Source organism: Alosa alosa, chromosome 20, assembly GCF_017589495.1.
Source record: "Alosa alosa isolate M-15738 ecotype Scorff River chromosome 20, AALO_Geno_1.1, whole genome shotgun sequence".
NCBI classification, from domain to species: Eukaryota; Metazoa; Chordata; class Actinopteri; order Clupeiformes; family Clupeidae; genus Alosa; species Alosa alosa.
In genome coordinates this window covers 20,138,149-20,153,013 of record NC_063208.1, presented here as the reverse complement: position 1 = coordinate 20,153,013, position 14,865 = coordinate 20,138,149, and the positions used below count along the sequence as shown (strand labels likewise).

At 43.7% G+C, this 14,865-nt stretch overlaps 2 protein-coding genes across 3 annotated transcripts; both read right to left on the bottom strand.

Moving 5' to 3' along the window:
* Positions 1-102: 102 nt before the first annotated feature.
* dnajc8 (DnaJ (Hsp40) homolog, subfamily C, member 8) lies at positions 103-3,565 on the bottom strand. Its single transcript, XM_048229462.1, has 9 exons — positions 3,460-3,565; positions 2,588-2,689; positions 2,303-2,359; positions 2,081-2,147; positions 1,582-1,676; positions 1,381-1,452; positions 1,110-1,201; positions 810-885; positions 103-608 (listed from the first exon to the last, which is right to left on the bottom strand). Exons 1-9 carry the CDS (start codon positions 3,532-3,534, stop codon positions 492-494), a joined length of 753 nt encoding a protein of 250 aa, XP_048085419.1. The 5' UTR covers positions 3,535-3,565; the 3' UTR covers positions 103-491.
* A 537-nt stretch (positions 3,566-4,102) lies between these two features.
* Positions 4,103-13,892, bottom strand: hnrnpr (heterogeneous nuclear ribonucleoprotein R). Of its 2 annotated transcripts, XM_048230553.1 has the most exons (15): positions 13,771-13,892; positions 13,126-13,238; positions 12,711-12,866; positions 12,283-12,401; positions 11,956-12,063; positions 11,596-11,709; positions 11,140-11,316; positions 10,752-10,887; positions 10,370-10,575; positions 9,914-10,063; positions 9,641-9,762; positions 8,787-9,328; positions 6,989-7,061; positions 5,447-5,522; positions 4,103-4,762 (listed from the first exon to the last, which is right to left on the bottom strand). In XM_048230553.1, the coding sequence occupies exons 3-13, from the start codon at positions 12,862-12,864 to the stop codon at positions 7,021-7,023; spliced, it is 1,869 nt and encodes a 622-aa protein (XP_048086510.1). In that variant the 5' UTR covers positions 12,865-12,866; positions 13,126-13,238; positions 13,771-13,892; the 3' UTR covers positions 4,103-4,762; positions 5,447-5,522; positions 6,989-7,020. The 2 variants fall into 2 exon arrangements, with proteins under 2 accessions (XP_048086510.1, XP_048086508.1); XM_048230551.1 differs by lacking the exons at positions 4,103-4,762; positions 5,447-5,522; positions 6,989-7,061 and having other exon boundaries at positions 8,587-9,328.
* Between the last annotated feature and the right edge of the window lie 973 nt (positions 13,893-14,865).

Genomic DNA, 14,865 nt, shown 5'->3' with positions numbered 1-14,865 from the left:
TGTGGAAAAGTCTCTTATCAAGGAACACATTGGAGTGAATCTGTTTAATGCTGCTGAACAGATCAATTAAATACTGACAACAAACACCATTGACCCCATGCATTACCAACAAGGACTCTACAAACGAGCGTTTATTTTGTCTGAAGAGGGTAAAAAAAAATGAAAGAAATTGTTGACGCACATGAAAAAAGAAAACAAGTACTTCTCTATTCTAACATACTGAGCCTTCCTATTAAAGTCTCTAAAGTCACAATTTTCACAAATATGTACATTTTTTTCCTCCAAAAACAAAAACCTAAAGATATCTATTCTTAGGAAGGGATGTGTCTCCAAGTGTGAACAGAGGCAATGAGTATGAGTGTTGAGATTGGGTGTCATCGCAGGCTGCTCTGGACGTCTACGCACAAATTCATTTCATACACACACATTCACACACACACACACACACACACACACACACACACATACCACACACACACAGCTGGACAGCATCACTCCCTCTGTTCCATCTTGACTTTTGGGGGCTTCAGGAAGGTGCGGTTCTTCTCCTTTTTTTTCCCTTTTGCCTGGAAGGTGCGCCAGCTATCTACACGCCCATCTCTCGAATCCTGCCAGGGACATCAAAACAAGGACTTATTCATGGGAGTCCTCACACAAGGTAACAACATCAAATAGCTGAGCATAGAAAATACAACATTAAAATAAAACAAGCAAGTTCTCTATCTGTATCCCTCAATAATGTTAAGCACATAGAACAGTGTATGGAGTCTGATTAAAATAAATGTAAAAGGTCCCTTTTATAAGCTCACCTCGAAGTTCTTCTGCCATTCCCGATCTCGTTTCGCCTTCTCATGAGTTTCAATCTCCTCCTCCCTTTGTCGTTTTCTAAGAGGGCAAAAAAAAAATAAGAGTTGTGAGAATGGAAAATGGTAACCTCATTGGCAAAGAAAGAAGTCTGAATGTCCTCCATAAAATCTGCAGCATGTTTCACATTTTGCACCATACCACCTCACGTGCCTATTAGACCCATCCCAGTTTAGAATGATTGTATCTGGCAAAGCTGCAGTACGCTGTGCGCAGAATATCCCAAGGTCACAGGTAAGCGCTACCTCTCGTGCATCTCCTTGGCCTCGCGCTCCTTCCTCTTGATCTCCAGCTCAGCGAACAGCTTCATGGTCTGCTTGTACACAGCCTGCCGGAACTGAGACACCGTGGCAACGTGAGCACCGACCTACGTCCCATACTAACTGATACAGCAATACTGCAGAAGTGCAGTGCATACATTAGAGGGCATCAAATTCACCAAGTTTAAATTAATTTCCAGGTTTCTTAAGAAGCCCTCAGCCAATCAGGCCATAAAATGAGGCAGTGTTTCAGTACCAATTCAGGGTCGTCCTCCTCCACAATCTGCGGCTTGCCGTCCTTCTTCAACTGTTTCCTTTTCTCCTTCATCTGTTAGTCAGGACGTTTTTTGATTACATGCATGCAGATAATAATCTTGCCCACGTGAGAGCCAGACTGAATCACATGTCAGGGGAGTACCATGAGAGTGACGGCGGAAAAGACAAAAACACTACTCACCATGTGCTCAACATATTCTTTCCCTGCATGGATCACATCAACTGCCCGCTTCTTCTGTTCAGGATCCAGGAGCAACTTGTATGCTTTGTCAACCGCTATGGCCACAAGGGAAATGTAGGCATGATGTGTACATGAAGTTCGCTTACATCTGATCTGAAAACCTGACTTAACTATTTATTTCATGTTTACTGTGACCAACCAACATTCAATTTCTACCCAATTATAACATTTGGAATACGAACTCTTCTAACAAAAAAAAACAACTAGTCAGCATCACTAATGCCTAATTCCAAAAACTGACATGGATGTGTCAAGTGTATGTAATCTTGAGAGCAGCCATCAAATCACATCACACCACACCACCACATGTGTATGTAAACTGGAGGGAAACATTTCAGTGAACTAGAATAGATGTATATGAGCAATGGCTGGCTTTAAGGCCACTTGACTGGCCCTATGCCATTTACTGCTGATTATATGCAGAACTTGAAGTACAAACCTTCAAAAGCCATCTGGGCACGTTCTGGGTCATCCTGGTTTTTGTCAGGATGCACCAGGATGGACAGCTAAAGGGATATACACATTATACCACAACATGTAACATGCACACATTGTCATGTTAAGAAATATTGTGAGGACTCTGTTATAATCTGCAGCACAATGATATTTAACTTCAGCATTGCACTAGAGTGACGACCAAAACGCAAGAGGGAGCACCCACCTGTCGAAAGCGCTTCTTGATCTCATCATCAGTTACATCTGGATCAATCTGCAGCACCTTCAATGGAAGATGATTACAATGTTTTGTCGATGTTGAATATAAATAAATATAAAGGGACTGTTTCTATCCCAGTTCAAAAACAAACCATTTACCTGTATCTGAATATAGACAAAAGAAAGACCATCTGCATACATCACTTATGTTGTATAGGCTAATACTATAAGTAGGCTAATGCAACTCACTGTAGTCATCAAGTCATCACTGTAGCAGCCATCAACAACTTACTTCAAACGGGTTGAGATTAAAATACGATGCACCAGGTCTAAGCAAACGTTCGATTTGTTGCTTTGGCGTCAACACAGAGTCTCTCTTCTCAATTTGTTTAACCTGGGGAAGAAAACAATTAAAAGGTGAATGGCTGATAATCACTGGGTCGTACTATAGCTAATTAATAACTAGTTATATAGCTATTCTGTTCTCCAAAGGGTCAAGACATCCAATCCAACTAGCTAGACATTTTAAACGCATGTTACTTCGTAGGTTAGAAGCTAGCTGGTTAACAATCATGGTTAACCATTGAAATAGCGAAACAAATAACAAGTCACTAATGTTGCCTTGAAGAATCATTGCTTTCCATGACATGTTACCATGGGACCTTGTACTTAAGTTACCACTTTTATTCCATAAGAGTTAATGTACTCTAGAGTGGATTCCCCGCTAACATACTTACCTAGAAAGACGCTTGATCACCACTTATGTTAGCCTACTGAACTAACCAGCACGACCGCGCTGCACCGTTCATTAAATTAGCAAACGAGCTAACGTTAGCCACACGTCACATTCGTCTGTGGGATACAAGCTCACTGAATCTAAAACATATCATGATCCAACGTACATATCCTTCATACATTTAAGAGTAAAATAAAATAAACGTCTGGTAATCAGAGACGAGTTTATTTCCGGAAGCAACTTTCAATGATTGTTTGAACAGTATTGTGCTAGTCAGCTAATATGCTAGCTGCACTACACTTGCTAACTAGGCCAAACTCATATTTACAGACTCACAAAGCCCCATTGCGTTCATAAGGCTCCCTTAACACTTATCATTAGTAACATAAACATACAATGGATAAATGGAAGATACACGTGTACAATACCTCTGTGTAAAACGTTTGAAATGCATCGTCTGTACTGCCACCTTGAGCAACAGGCTCTCCTCCGGCAGCCGCCATCTTGGCTCAAACGTTAACATGTGACGTACGTTCGCGACTGACGTGATCTCGGGCCTTCCCATAAATTAAATTAGGAATAGGAATTTACACTGGGTATTGGGTAAATTTGTTCAATGCCTGAATTGAGAAAACTTGACATACAGGCCATATGCACTATTTTACATCATTATAGTTTAGTGGATTTATAATTACACCTCCTTTATGAAAGGCAAGTACACTACATTCACCCAAGGATGCTATGCAAACTCTGTCCTGTGTCCCCACTTCATGGCAGGTTCAGGAATGTGCAAGTGTCCATTTACCCCAAAACTGTAGTGCTCTGGCTGGCTGCTGAACTTAATCAAGTTTTTTTGCCAAGTGCCTTCTTCTCATATGTGGAACTTAAAAATGTTGTGGTTTGCCAATTAATTCAGGGGCCCTCAACGGCACATTTAGTTTTAAGATATAACAGAGAAGGATCCAAATCACCAAATCTCCAACAAAAGGCAGTATATGCTGACCTTTTTCCACAAAAAAATACATTTCATCCATAATTCATCATTCATTCAGAATAAAACAACTGAAACTGTTTTTGATAAAGATCATTTGTATTTGATGAAATGAAAAACAAGCATATTAAAAAGCTAATATAACTGTCAGCTTGCCTAAATGAGGTCTACCATAGGAGGCCCCAAGGCAGTAATGTCTTAAATGAGGTGATAAAAAGATCAGGATGTGGAGGATATGGGTCGCCTACTCCAAGAGACACTCAACCTTCCTCCTGCCTCCAACTTGCTGCTGTTTCTGGGCATCGCGGAGACCTTTCAGCCTCAGGGTGATGTCCTTCAGACAGACAACACTCTCCTTTGCGGAGAGAGTCTGCTGTAGCTGCTCAACCAAGGAGTTCCTCTCTAAATAAAGGGGAAAAGTTGTCCGATTATTCTGCACAAGGAATAACATTCACAAACTGCGAAATATTAAGCAGAAACTGTATAATAAAATGAAAAGTATCTATACCCTCTTCTTCCTCCATCTCTTAAAGGCATGGAATGCAATTCCAATAGACAGGCTTAAGAGGACGATCAACAAGATGGGAAAAACCAGCTCCACGACATACACTAAGGCTGGGGTATACTTTGAAGATTGGCGTTTCACAATGGTTTTTGAGGGTACCCCGCTGGACAGATCTGGCCATGTGGTGGCCCAGACAGGAAGTCGGGAGTGGACATAGGACCTTTGCTGAGAAGGGCTGGAGTGGGACCAAAGAGAAAAAGCCATTACCTTTTAAATGCCAAGGTCTTCAGTATAAGCTAGAATTTTTAGAGAACACAAACAGAATCGTGGATGAGAACAGAATACTGTGACAAAGAAAGACTGATTGTGAGGTCATCCATTCCAGCTTTGGCCCATGTTAAATTTACCTTACATTTGACTTGATGACATGTTAATAAATTTCCCAGGCTCTTAAGATTGATCTCCTTGCTCAAAAGGATGTATCAACATAGGAATGATACATCAAAATTGCCCTAGCATTTTTTTTTTACTTTACAAGAGAGCACTTGATTCCTCTCCAATATGAACAGCTAGCCCTGCCAGTGACAATGAGATAGCATAATGTGAAAATCAAGTGGGCTCACTTGAAAGAATGGAGGACTGGAGTGTTCTCATAATCCACTGAAATGTGGCATACATGGGGAACATTAATGAGAGTCCAAAGTAGTAGAATGCTACAGTGAGTGATGTAACAGAGAAAGCTATTTTTGCAATTACACCTACACCCGAGCCGGTTAGTTTGAAAACTATATGGAGTAGAAAAATACCAGTGTCCTAAAACCATATATTGTATTTAAGTTTTTCAAGGACTATATGCATCATTCAGTATCAGAATTACATTTACACAAACTTTGTATTCAAGTTAAAGAAACCTCCTTACCAAATCTATGAAACTGTCACTCTCTCAGCCCCACCAAATTCTTCTTTCCAGAGGATGGCAGGGTATGACGACATTCCTGACATTCAGGCAACAAGAATAAATGATCACTTACAGTCCAGGGATCGTGTCTTCTCTCCAAGGTCACCACACTGTCTCAAGGCAACAAAGCCCAAATTCAGGAGCAACCTGGCCTTAATCTCTTCTGGACCTTTTCCAGATTAGGAATAGATTTGAATAGCCACTACTATGAACCACAGAGGTTTATGGCAAATCCTTTAAGGCATGCATCAGGGTTTTATTAAGTCATTACATATTCTGTGTGGGTCATCAAATTGGCACTGGAGTGATATGATTGTGGTTTTTGTTGCCTGAGACATCAAAGCAGCATTCTCTGAGCCACTTCTGTGTACACCAGTGACCTTGGTAACCTTCACCGTGTCTACATGTTTGTTTATAGCAGATGAGAATCACACACACGCACACACACTTGATGGAGGTATACCCAATGGGTGACTTTGGCTGGCAGGACAAAAGCACATATAAGTAGGGTATATTTTGTAGAGGCTATACTGCATGTAATTAGCTCTTGCCATAATTGAACGGTAATCCACTAAACATGTGTGAAATATTCAAAAACTACTGTCACCAGTGGAAGGGACTATTTAGTAATTCATTGCTGCCATCTAGTGGAACATGAATGTACATGCGTCCAGCCCATATAGAGATATCTGGGCAGCCCTTGTGTTGTGCAAAATAGTTATTGCATGACGTAAAAGAGTCCCATCAAAGACTTAATGAAGTCACTATAGGTATGTTATTGGTATACCCTACAGTTTCAAAACTACATGACATGAAACAGCAATGCTAATCCAACATCAAGTGTATCATTGAGGGGGTGGCTCAGTTAGATTTGGGTGGCACAGACTTGAGCCTGAACTCCAATTTCAACTCGACTTTCTGTACTTTCAAGGATGCTGAGGTGAGGTCTGCACCATGCCGAAAGCATTGAAGCTACTATTGATCCCTACTGATTAAGATATTGATTGCTGTACCCACACTCTGATAATCAAATTTAACTGATGAAAACCTCTTGGAATCTGTGTGAGTGGCAATTAGGGATCCTTCATGATTGAGACGTGCAGAAATCACGTGGCGGAAGGACCTGACAGTAGATCGGTGCTGAGCTACTGTTAATCACAAGATTTGGGCAATCAAAGCCCTCTGTGCGAAGCATAAAGCTGCAACAAAGCCCAATGTATACATGTATACTGCAGCAGAGGCAGAGCATAGCTCAGACAAAGTGATCCACCACGATCCCCATTTATGGTGTGCATGTGTAGGAGAGGGGGGAGAGAGAGAGAGAGAGAGAGAGAGAGAGAGAGAGAACAAGGAGATAGTAACAAAAGCGGAATATAACAGGAAGAGCAGACAAAAGAAGCGAGCAGCAAAAGAAACAAAAAAAAAATAAAAGAGGGAAAATAAGACAGATGATATGATAACAAAAGGGCAGAGAGGGAGGATTCGGGAAAGCCGGCTCCTCACCCGTAGAGAGGCACACAGTTGTGGTGTGTTCCTCAGGCTGGCTTTGGCACGCACACCACCCTGGGCACGACACCTGGGTGAATTTGAATGAGAAGGGACAACACTTAACTGTGCTCTCTCATTCTCCCTCCCTCATACACACACACACACACACACACACACAAACAAACACACACTGGTCTAATATGCCGGACCGTGGGGTAGGGGAGATGGAGGGGGTCACTGGAAATAAACTATTAGGGAACTGGGAGAGGTTGGTGTTGCTGCACTTAGGAGGTGTTTCTGGAGCCTTCTGGACCTCGGTAGGCACTAGAATAGCTGATGACCAGTATTAAAACAAATGCTGCAGTGCACCATATAGGCTGTACTTCAGTTTCAATGTCTGATTTGGTCATTATGGTCATTATTTACGTGTCTCTGGACACATCAGATATTTTGGCCTCAGTTATAAAGTTTGTGCGTTTGATTCTGGAAACTGGCCAATCCAGGGACGGAATAGTGAAAAAGTCTTAAATGTTTATTGCTGCATATACCATGGCATGTTGCAGGAATATGGAGGGTTTAAATCATATCCGTTGTCACAAGGGTTTGTTTATAGTCTCTGTTCTTGCGTGTTCAGACTCAGTTCTTCAAGAGCTCTACAAATCACTGGTATATTGTTGATGCCAGGCAGATTTAGGTTCAATTTGGGCACAAATGTGAGATCTGTGGTTTGAATTCAATCAGATAATTGGGACACAATTGAGTCTTGGAAGTATCCAACCAATGAGTGATGCTCGATTTGAGTTTTATTGAAACGGAACAAACAAAAAAACGTTATAAATACAAACATCAGAGAACAAACTGGGGTGGCTCTTAAGGTGAGCCAAACCAAATCCTCACGAGCATTTTCAAGAAAGAAAAATGTTTGAAGTAATAATTATTATAGTAATATCAGTTTTAAAAAACACAATTGAACTACTTCTAGAAACGCTAGACATACACGTTTAACTTCCTGCTACAAAAACCTTTTTTTCCTTCCCGTGGATTCTTTTCTCCACCTCGGCAAATAATGAAAAAATAAACGGTTGAAAATGAAGCTCTAGCCTTAAGCCATTATATACAAGCGAAGTCCCTATGCCACTAGTAGAAATGAGAAGAGGGGGATTGTTGGAGAAAGAGATGGAGATGGGGGGAACGAGGAGATTGGGGGAGGGGCTGACATGAGCTTCCTGCAAGGCCATTTCATGATTTTAATGTCCTCTCAGACTTTTGGTGAAAAAAAAAAAACAATGTCCACTTCTAAAAATTCACTGTTGGTTTTTTTTTAAAAAAAAAAAAAAAAAAAAAAGGTAAAGGAAACAAAAACAGAATAAAAGTTTTGCCCATCTTTAAGAGAAAGAGTTCCCATGATGCCATGAGAGTTCAAACTTAAATGGAGGGTAAATACAATTAATATGGGGGAGAAAAAAAAAAAGTTACATTCTTCAGCCAAAATGGACTTCCAGCCAATCAGGACCAGAGGGGCCAATTCCGCAATCTGTCCGTTTTAGAGTTTGAGATATTTAGGGAGGGATGAAAGATAAAAAGTCAATCGAACACTGCTGCCAATTCTCTTGTTGAGTGAGATGTCGACGTGTTTTTTGTTTGTGTGTGAAAGACTGTATATAGGTGTGTGTGTGTGTGTGTGTGTGCGCATTAATGTGTGTCTTGTGATGTTGCTGCTGCCCAAACACCATTTTAGTGGTGTCTTACTTCCACTGCTGCCCATAAGAATCCTGGGAAAACTCCAGGTTATCATTACTGTAACCATAGTTACCAGAGTAGTCGCCCCCTTGCTGCAGGGGCTGCTGGGCGATGGGCTGCGACCCCCAGTTCTGCTGGTTGGTGGTCTGGCGGCGCTTGGAGTCGGGCTGGTTGAAGACGTCCGCCTTCCTCTTGCCGCCCACGTTGCCCCCGCGGTTGCCCCGGGCGCCCCGAGTGCCACGCCCTCCCCTCTGGGGTGGGAAGGGCCCCCCACGCCCCCCGCGACCGCCTCTGGGGGCGCCCATGGGCGCTCCTCGGGGTGCATAGCCACCCCTGCCGCGGGCGGGCGGTGCTCCGCGGGCCCTGGGAGGGGGCGGCCCGCCTCGGCTGGTGCGGCTCCCCCTGGCCCGCATGGTGTAGCCGTCGTCGTAACCGTAGTAAGGGTCGTCGTAACCGCCGCGATAGTCATGATAGTCGTAACCGTAGTAGTCATCGTAGTAATCTTCGTAGGGGTAGTAGTCCGGGGGATAGGCGTAGCCTCCCCGCCCCCCACGGCCCCTGCCACGCCCCGGAGGCGGCATGCGGGGTGGAGGGTAGTAGTAGTAGTCGTCATACCTGTACACAAACACAGGGCCTTACAGAATTAAGATAAAGGTAAAGGCGAACGACATTTAGCTAAAGGCGTTACCCAAAGCGCCACAAACTCGCAATGGCTGACCAAATGTCAGACTGCGGCGCTCCCGTTGCTCCACCACGCCCACTATTGAGACACACAGCTGAGCAGTGAGCTCTACCTCGTCACTTTTGTCAGCCAATCATTCATTGCTCACCAACCACTCCTCTGCTCGTCCATCCTGGCATGACCCCTGGACCCTTGCCCCACCCCAACCCCCCCTTACTGTGAGTCACCCGACCCCCTGCCCTTACCCTGTGGTTCTGGTGGTCTGTCTCTGTGCCTGGCGTTCTTTCCTCTTTTTGTCTGGGGGCTTGGCCAGCACGATCTCGATCTCTTCCCCACCCAGCTCTTTACCGTTCATCTCATCCATCGCCTGACGACGGAAAATAAAAAATAAAGTAAGAGTCAATAAACTCTAAGGATAATGATGCTGCATTAAATTCAAATTCTGGTAGACACACAGTGTGTGTGTGACTGCGTGGATGTGGGAGGGACAGCATAAGTGTGTGTATCCCAAAGTTCACCTTGACAGCAGCATCGCGCTCCTCAAAGTGGACGAAGGCGTAATCTTTGAGTTTTTTGACCCGCTCCAGCTTGCCGAACTGAGAGAAGGTCTTCTCCAGCAGTTCCTCAGTCACTGCGGTGGCCAGCTTCCGCACAAAGAGCACCTTCACCTGTGACCATGACGACAAACATACAGACTTACTCACACACATGCACCTTATTTCTACACTCCATTCCCACTCTGTAAAAATGCTTATAATTTAACAATAGCATGAAGTTATTGTCACCTCAGCACATAGCAAAACAAATACAGTGACCTACAGACAAAGTAGGTGACTGATGCTGTGCAAAAAACAACAACATGTGATTTGAATGTGTGCATATTTTATGATGTGATATGTGCCTAACAACAATGACAACTGTCTGTGTTGTTTCCGTTCAGTGAAAGAGTTTATGGCTTCATGCTTGACACTGACCTTGGCCATGACCTCGGGGTCAGGTTCGGCGACGGGGTCGGCCCACTCCACAGTGACAGGGTTGCCCCAGACCTTGACCTTGCCGCTCATGAGGCGGCGGCGAGCCTGTGCGGCCGACTTGTGGTCCTCGTACTCCAGGAAGCAGAAGCCGCGGTTCTTCTTCTTGTCATCTGGCTGGGTGTAGAGGATCACCTCCTGGAGCCCCTCTGCCATTGCGCACACACACACAAAATCGGTCAACCCTAAACCACTGAGGCTTAAAGCACGGTTTCTTTTACTTATTGTTCATTTAAAGGAAAAGTGGTATTCTTCAACCTAGGGTCTGGTTGAAGTCACTACTGGTGATGTGTTTTAATTATCATCAATCTCCAGTGGCTCTCACCTGTGACTTTGCCAAAGTCCTCCAGGATGCTCTCCCTGGTCTTGTTCTTTGGTATCGACCCCACAAACAGGCGGTTGTTTGCCACGGAAATGCAAACACCAAGGTACTTTCCTGACCGGATCTCATAGTTGTCACACTACGGATAAAAACAACAAAGAATGTTCCTTCAATGCAATTAAACAAATAAAACCAGATAGGATTTAACTGCGAAGGACTTTATACAGAAAACATGCCATCTTTTTTCCAGACATGGATACAGTTGTTGCCTTAAATTATATTAAAGACTGATTAAAGATTGATTGACAAAGAGTATATATACATAGAATATATTATATTATATTTATTTAAAGTCACAAAGAGGATTGTGGTGAGAGGGGAAGAGACTCACAAGTTTGACAGCCTCCTGCGCGGCACTTTTGCTACAGAACGTGATGAAGGCGTAGCCGCGGTTCTGGCCGGTGAGCGGTTCCATCATTAACCTCAGGTCCCAGATGGGCCCAGCCTTCTCGAAGAGAGGGACCAGCTCATCCTCGTACAGGTCCCTGGGGATCTTCCCCACAAACACCTGCACCACACACGAGGAGGAAGAAAAAGTTTATGAGGAATCACAGACAGTAGGCATATCACCTTTCATACTTAGTCGACTGATCACCTTGGTCTAGAGCTACTTTCTAATACAGAAGATCACATGCTCCTACAGCCATCACAATACATGTACAGTAATTCATCTTACCATGTCAGATTGTGTACACAATTTTATGCATGTTTGGCATGGACAAACTACAAACGTTTTTAGACAGCAATCGCTTACGGAGACCATGGGAATATGAGAAGCAAACGTCACCTCTGTCCCGACTCCAGGCTGTGCCCCAGAGAACACCTCCTCAGGAGGAGGCCCCCCGTACTTCCTCTGTCCTGTAGTGACGTCCAGAGTGTATCCCGTCCTCTCCAGGAGAGCCTGTGCAACAGATCGGGAAGAAACGTAAAGAAAAGCCTTCCAAATCAGTCATTCATCATACGTAGGCTTTTCCCAAACTGTTTATGCTTTTTCAAAAATCCATATTCTTTACAGAATTTGTAAGACAGATGTTGGGATTTTCACCTTTGACAGTTTTTGCACAGACCTGCACAAGTGGCCTGTGTTTAGGGCTCCAGGCATGCAGACAGACAAGGAAGTAGATCTGAGTCAAATGTGACCTCATACCTTGATCTTGGCTTCGTCTGGTCCCTTTGTGGATTCTTGGATTTTGCTTCCCTGCTTTTCCCTCTGTCTATACGTTTTCATGACGCCACAGAGGAAAGCACTCTTGTTCTGCGAACACACACAGGCAACACACAAGTCAACCCCCCATTCTCTCCACATCAGCACCCGACAATTGGGACTGCATTAACACCTCTCACTTCCAAAGGAGCAGCACATTCAAGGACTCCCACACTCTCATGATATCTCTAATCAGCATGCAACATTAGCATAACTATTCCCATTCGTGCTTCCACAAAAGCACCGAGGGGGGTTGTGTGGGAGTCTCACCTGCACGTGGGACAGATCGCTCTCTTTAAACTGCTGCAGCACCGAGAGCGCCCCCTCCTCATTGAACTCCCGGAGGGCATCAATGGCTCGCTCGTCCAGGTCGGTGTATGACACAAGACCTGCAAGCACAGAAATCTACTGTTTAATCTACTGTCTGTGGACTGAACACACTCATCACATGATTATATTTGGTTGATAAAAATCACCTGTTGCTAGACATACACATGCATCCACTGGGTGCATGTCTACCACTTTAGCCTCCACTACACAATGTGAAGAACCAACTTTCGGACAAAAGAAAAAACAAAACTGCAGGTTTTTCCTTTACTGTACTGCGGCTCCAAGCTGAGCTGAAACTGCATTTCGGCTGGAAGAGCAAGCGTTGTGTCCACTTTCTCCCCGTTCGTTTGGTCTGAATAGGGCCTCACCTGTCTGGAAGATGTTGTCCAGGCTCTCAGCCACCTTTTGAGGAAGCCCAGCGTCCAACAGCGTCTGGTAATGTTCCGTGTGGGTCATGGAGACATCCATGGGCTCCTCCTCCTCCTTTGCAGGAGCGGAGCTGCCATTCACCTCCGCAGCCATTCCTGTGAAGAAAGTGTGTTGGTGAGAGAAGAATACACGCTTACAAAACAATATGACAAACTCGTTACCAACATTAACTACATCTGAACTATAACTTTCACATGGTCTTAACACATTCAGTAAATCTGGAAACTTTGCATGGCCCAAAGACAACATAATGCAACTTGTCTTAAATTATCTAAAATGAACATTCACGTTGACTTTAGAGAAACAAATTCAACAACAGATTCAATGTGCATCTCTGCCTTATGACTGATTTACCTAATAAATTATCATGCAACCTGTAGGTGCAGCTTCGTAGGATGCAGATCAAACCTGTTCATGTGAAGTGGTCTTGAACTACAAAGGCATAGCCTGCCACAAAGTGCAAAGACCTTGCCAGAAAGACGCTCAGTCACTTTGGGATAGGGTTAGAAAAAAGCAAACTACTACGCAGACGAGAACAGGGTAACTGCATTTGTGTTAAAACAGTAACATCCATACCTCACCAGGAATTGTTTGTATCCGTACAACCAACTTTCACGTTTCACAATTCATGCATGTGGCTGGCGCTACCTCGCGAGCTACACAGATCTGCGTTCCGCCCCCCTCGCGTGTGAGGTTAAACAATTAGCCAAAGCTAGGTGCAGCGGCACCCGTCAAAACTGCGTTAAATTGCCGTCTTGCCTAATTCGATGGAATCAAATCCCTATTTGTACAAGTTAGAAGCAATGAATATCCATTTACCATGGAGGCTACTAACACAATTTACCGATACACATGAGAAAACATGCCCGGCGAGATTTAGCTAGCGTGCTAGCTAGCAAGCTTACTGGCCATATGAGGCCTAGCTTTAGTACACCTTTCAGAATTCAAATAAACCACCCGCCAAAACCGGGATTAAATAAGCAGTTAGCTAAAACTTACCGATATATTCCGAGATGATGCAACTAGTGCGACCTAAGTATTCCGTCAGATGTTTTAAGAAGCAATCAAACGGTGCTGAGCATAAAAAATAATTCTTTGGATCTAACGTTACCCACGAGACAGCCCAGTCGCTCAAACAACGCCACTTCCTTGCGTACGGAAAGCCAACCCCCGACGTGAGAACGGCGGTTGCGTGCACATAGGCTACGCAAGCACGCTGCGTGGCCTACTTTGGGCGTGTTCATGCTTAGCCTAGAAATTTAGACGCAGTCTAGCGGCAGCAAATGTAATTTGGTAACAGAGCCCGGATTGTGCAAAAATATGCAAGGATATAGTTTTGTCCATATGCATTTGTCACACACTTATTAATTCATGAAATCTTGATAGCCATAGTCGACCTGCTGTCTGAACACACGCAGGCTACAGCTAATATAGGTCTATGTTATTCAGGAGGATTTAGGGTAGCCTTCAGACGCCTTTTTTCTTTTACTAGAACAGTTTTAAATCCCACGAATTCATGAAAATTGAAACCATGTGAAATGAATCACTGCATTGACACTGTTTGCTATATTAACTACAACCCCAAAACAGAAAAAGTTGGGACATTGTATAAAATGCAAATAAAAACAGAATGTGATAATAGTCTCGTAAACAAATAGTTTTGAGAATGAAATGTTGTCTCATTACTCCCAGATATAGTATTTCAGTTGCTCAACAGTACAGTATGGGGTATTCTTAGTCATGTTTTTCCAGCATTATGAACCTAATTTGACCAAATCTGGACTGCAGACAGGCCATTTTAGCACCTGGACTCTTGGAGAAATACTATTTAACTTCATATGGGGTGAGCATTTTTAGGCTTTTCCCCCTCGAAATTGCCTACTTCAGAGGCCACTGTTCCCACCTAGTTTGGCCTACATCAAATGCTTGGTCTCTTTAGAAAGCTGAGACCTTGTAGTTTCTTAGGGAACAATCAGAATATCTGTGGGAAGTACTAGCACAGAGGTACAGAGGCTAGAATACTGTTTTATATTTCTGCCGGATAACAAATATCTTTAAACTGACCACATTTCAGCCCTATAGGTCACTTGAGAT

Excerpts from the sequence above, each read along its gene's own strand:
- hnrnpr (XM_048230551.1), bottom strand. The coding sequence starts at position 12,864 with ATGGCTGCGGAGGTGAATGGCAGCTCCGCTCCTGCAAAGGAGGAGGAG. Across the intron at positions 12,402-12,710 it reads GGACAACATCTTCCAGACAG|GTCTTGTGTCATACACCGAC; the intron begins GTGAGGCCCTAT and ends CTGTGCTTGCAG. Across the intron at positions 10,576-10,751 it reads GGACTTTGGCAAAGTCACAG|AGGGGCTCCAGGAGGTGATC; the intron begins GTGAGAGCCACT and ends GCGCAATGGCAG.
- dnajc8 (XM_048229462.1), bottom strand. The coding sequence starts at position 3,534 with ATGGCGGCTGCCGGAGGAGAGCCTGTTGCTCAAGGTGGCAGTACAGAC. Across the intron at positions 1,453-1,581 it reads AAGAATATGTTGAGCACATG|ATGAAGGAGAAAAGGAAACA; the intron begins GTGAGTAGTGTT and ends CCTGACTAACAG. Across the intron at positions 1,202-1,380 it reads AGGAGGACGACCCTGAATTG|TTCCGGCAGGCTGTGTACAA; the intron begins GTACTGAAACAC and ends ACGGTGTCTCAG.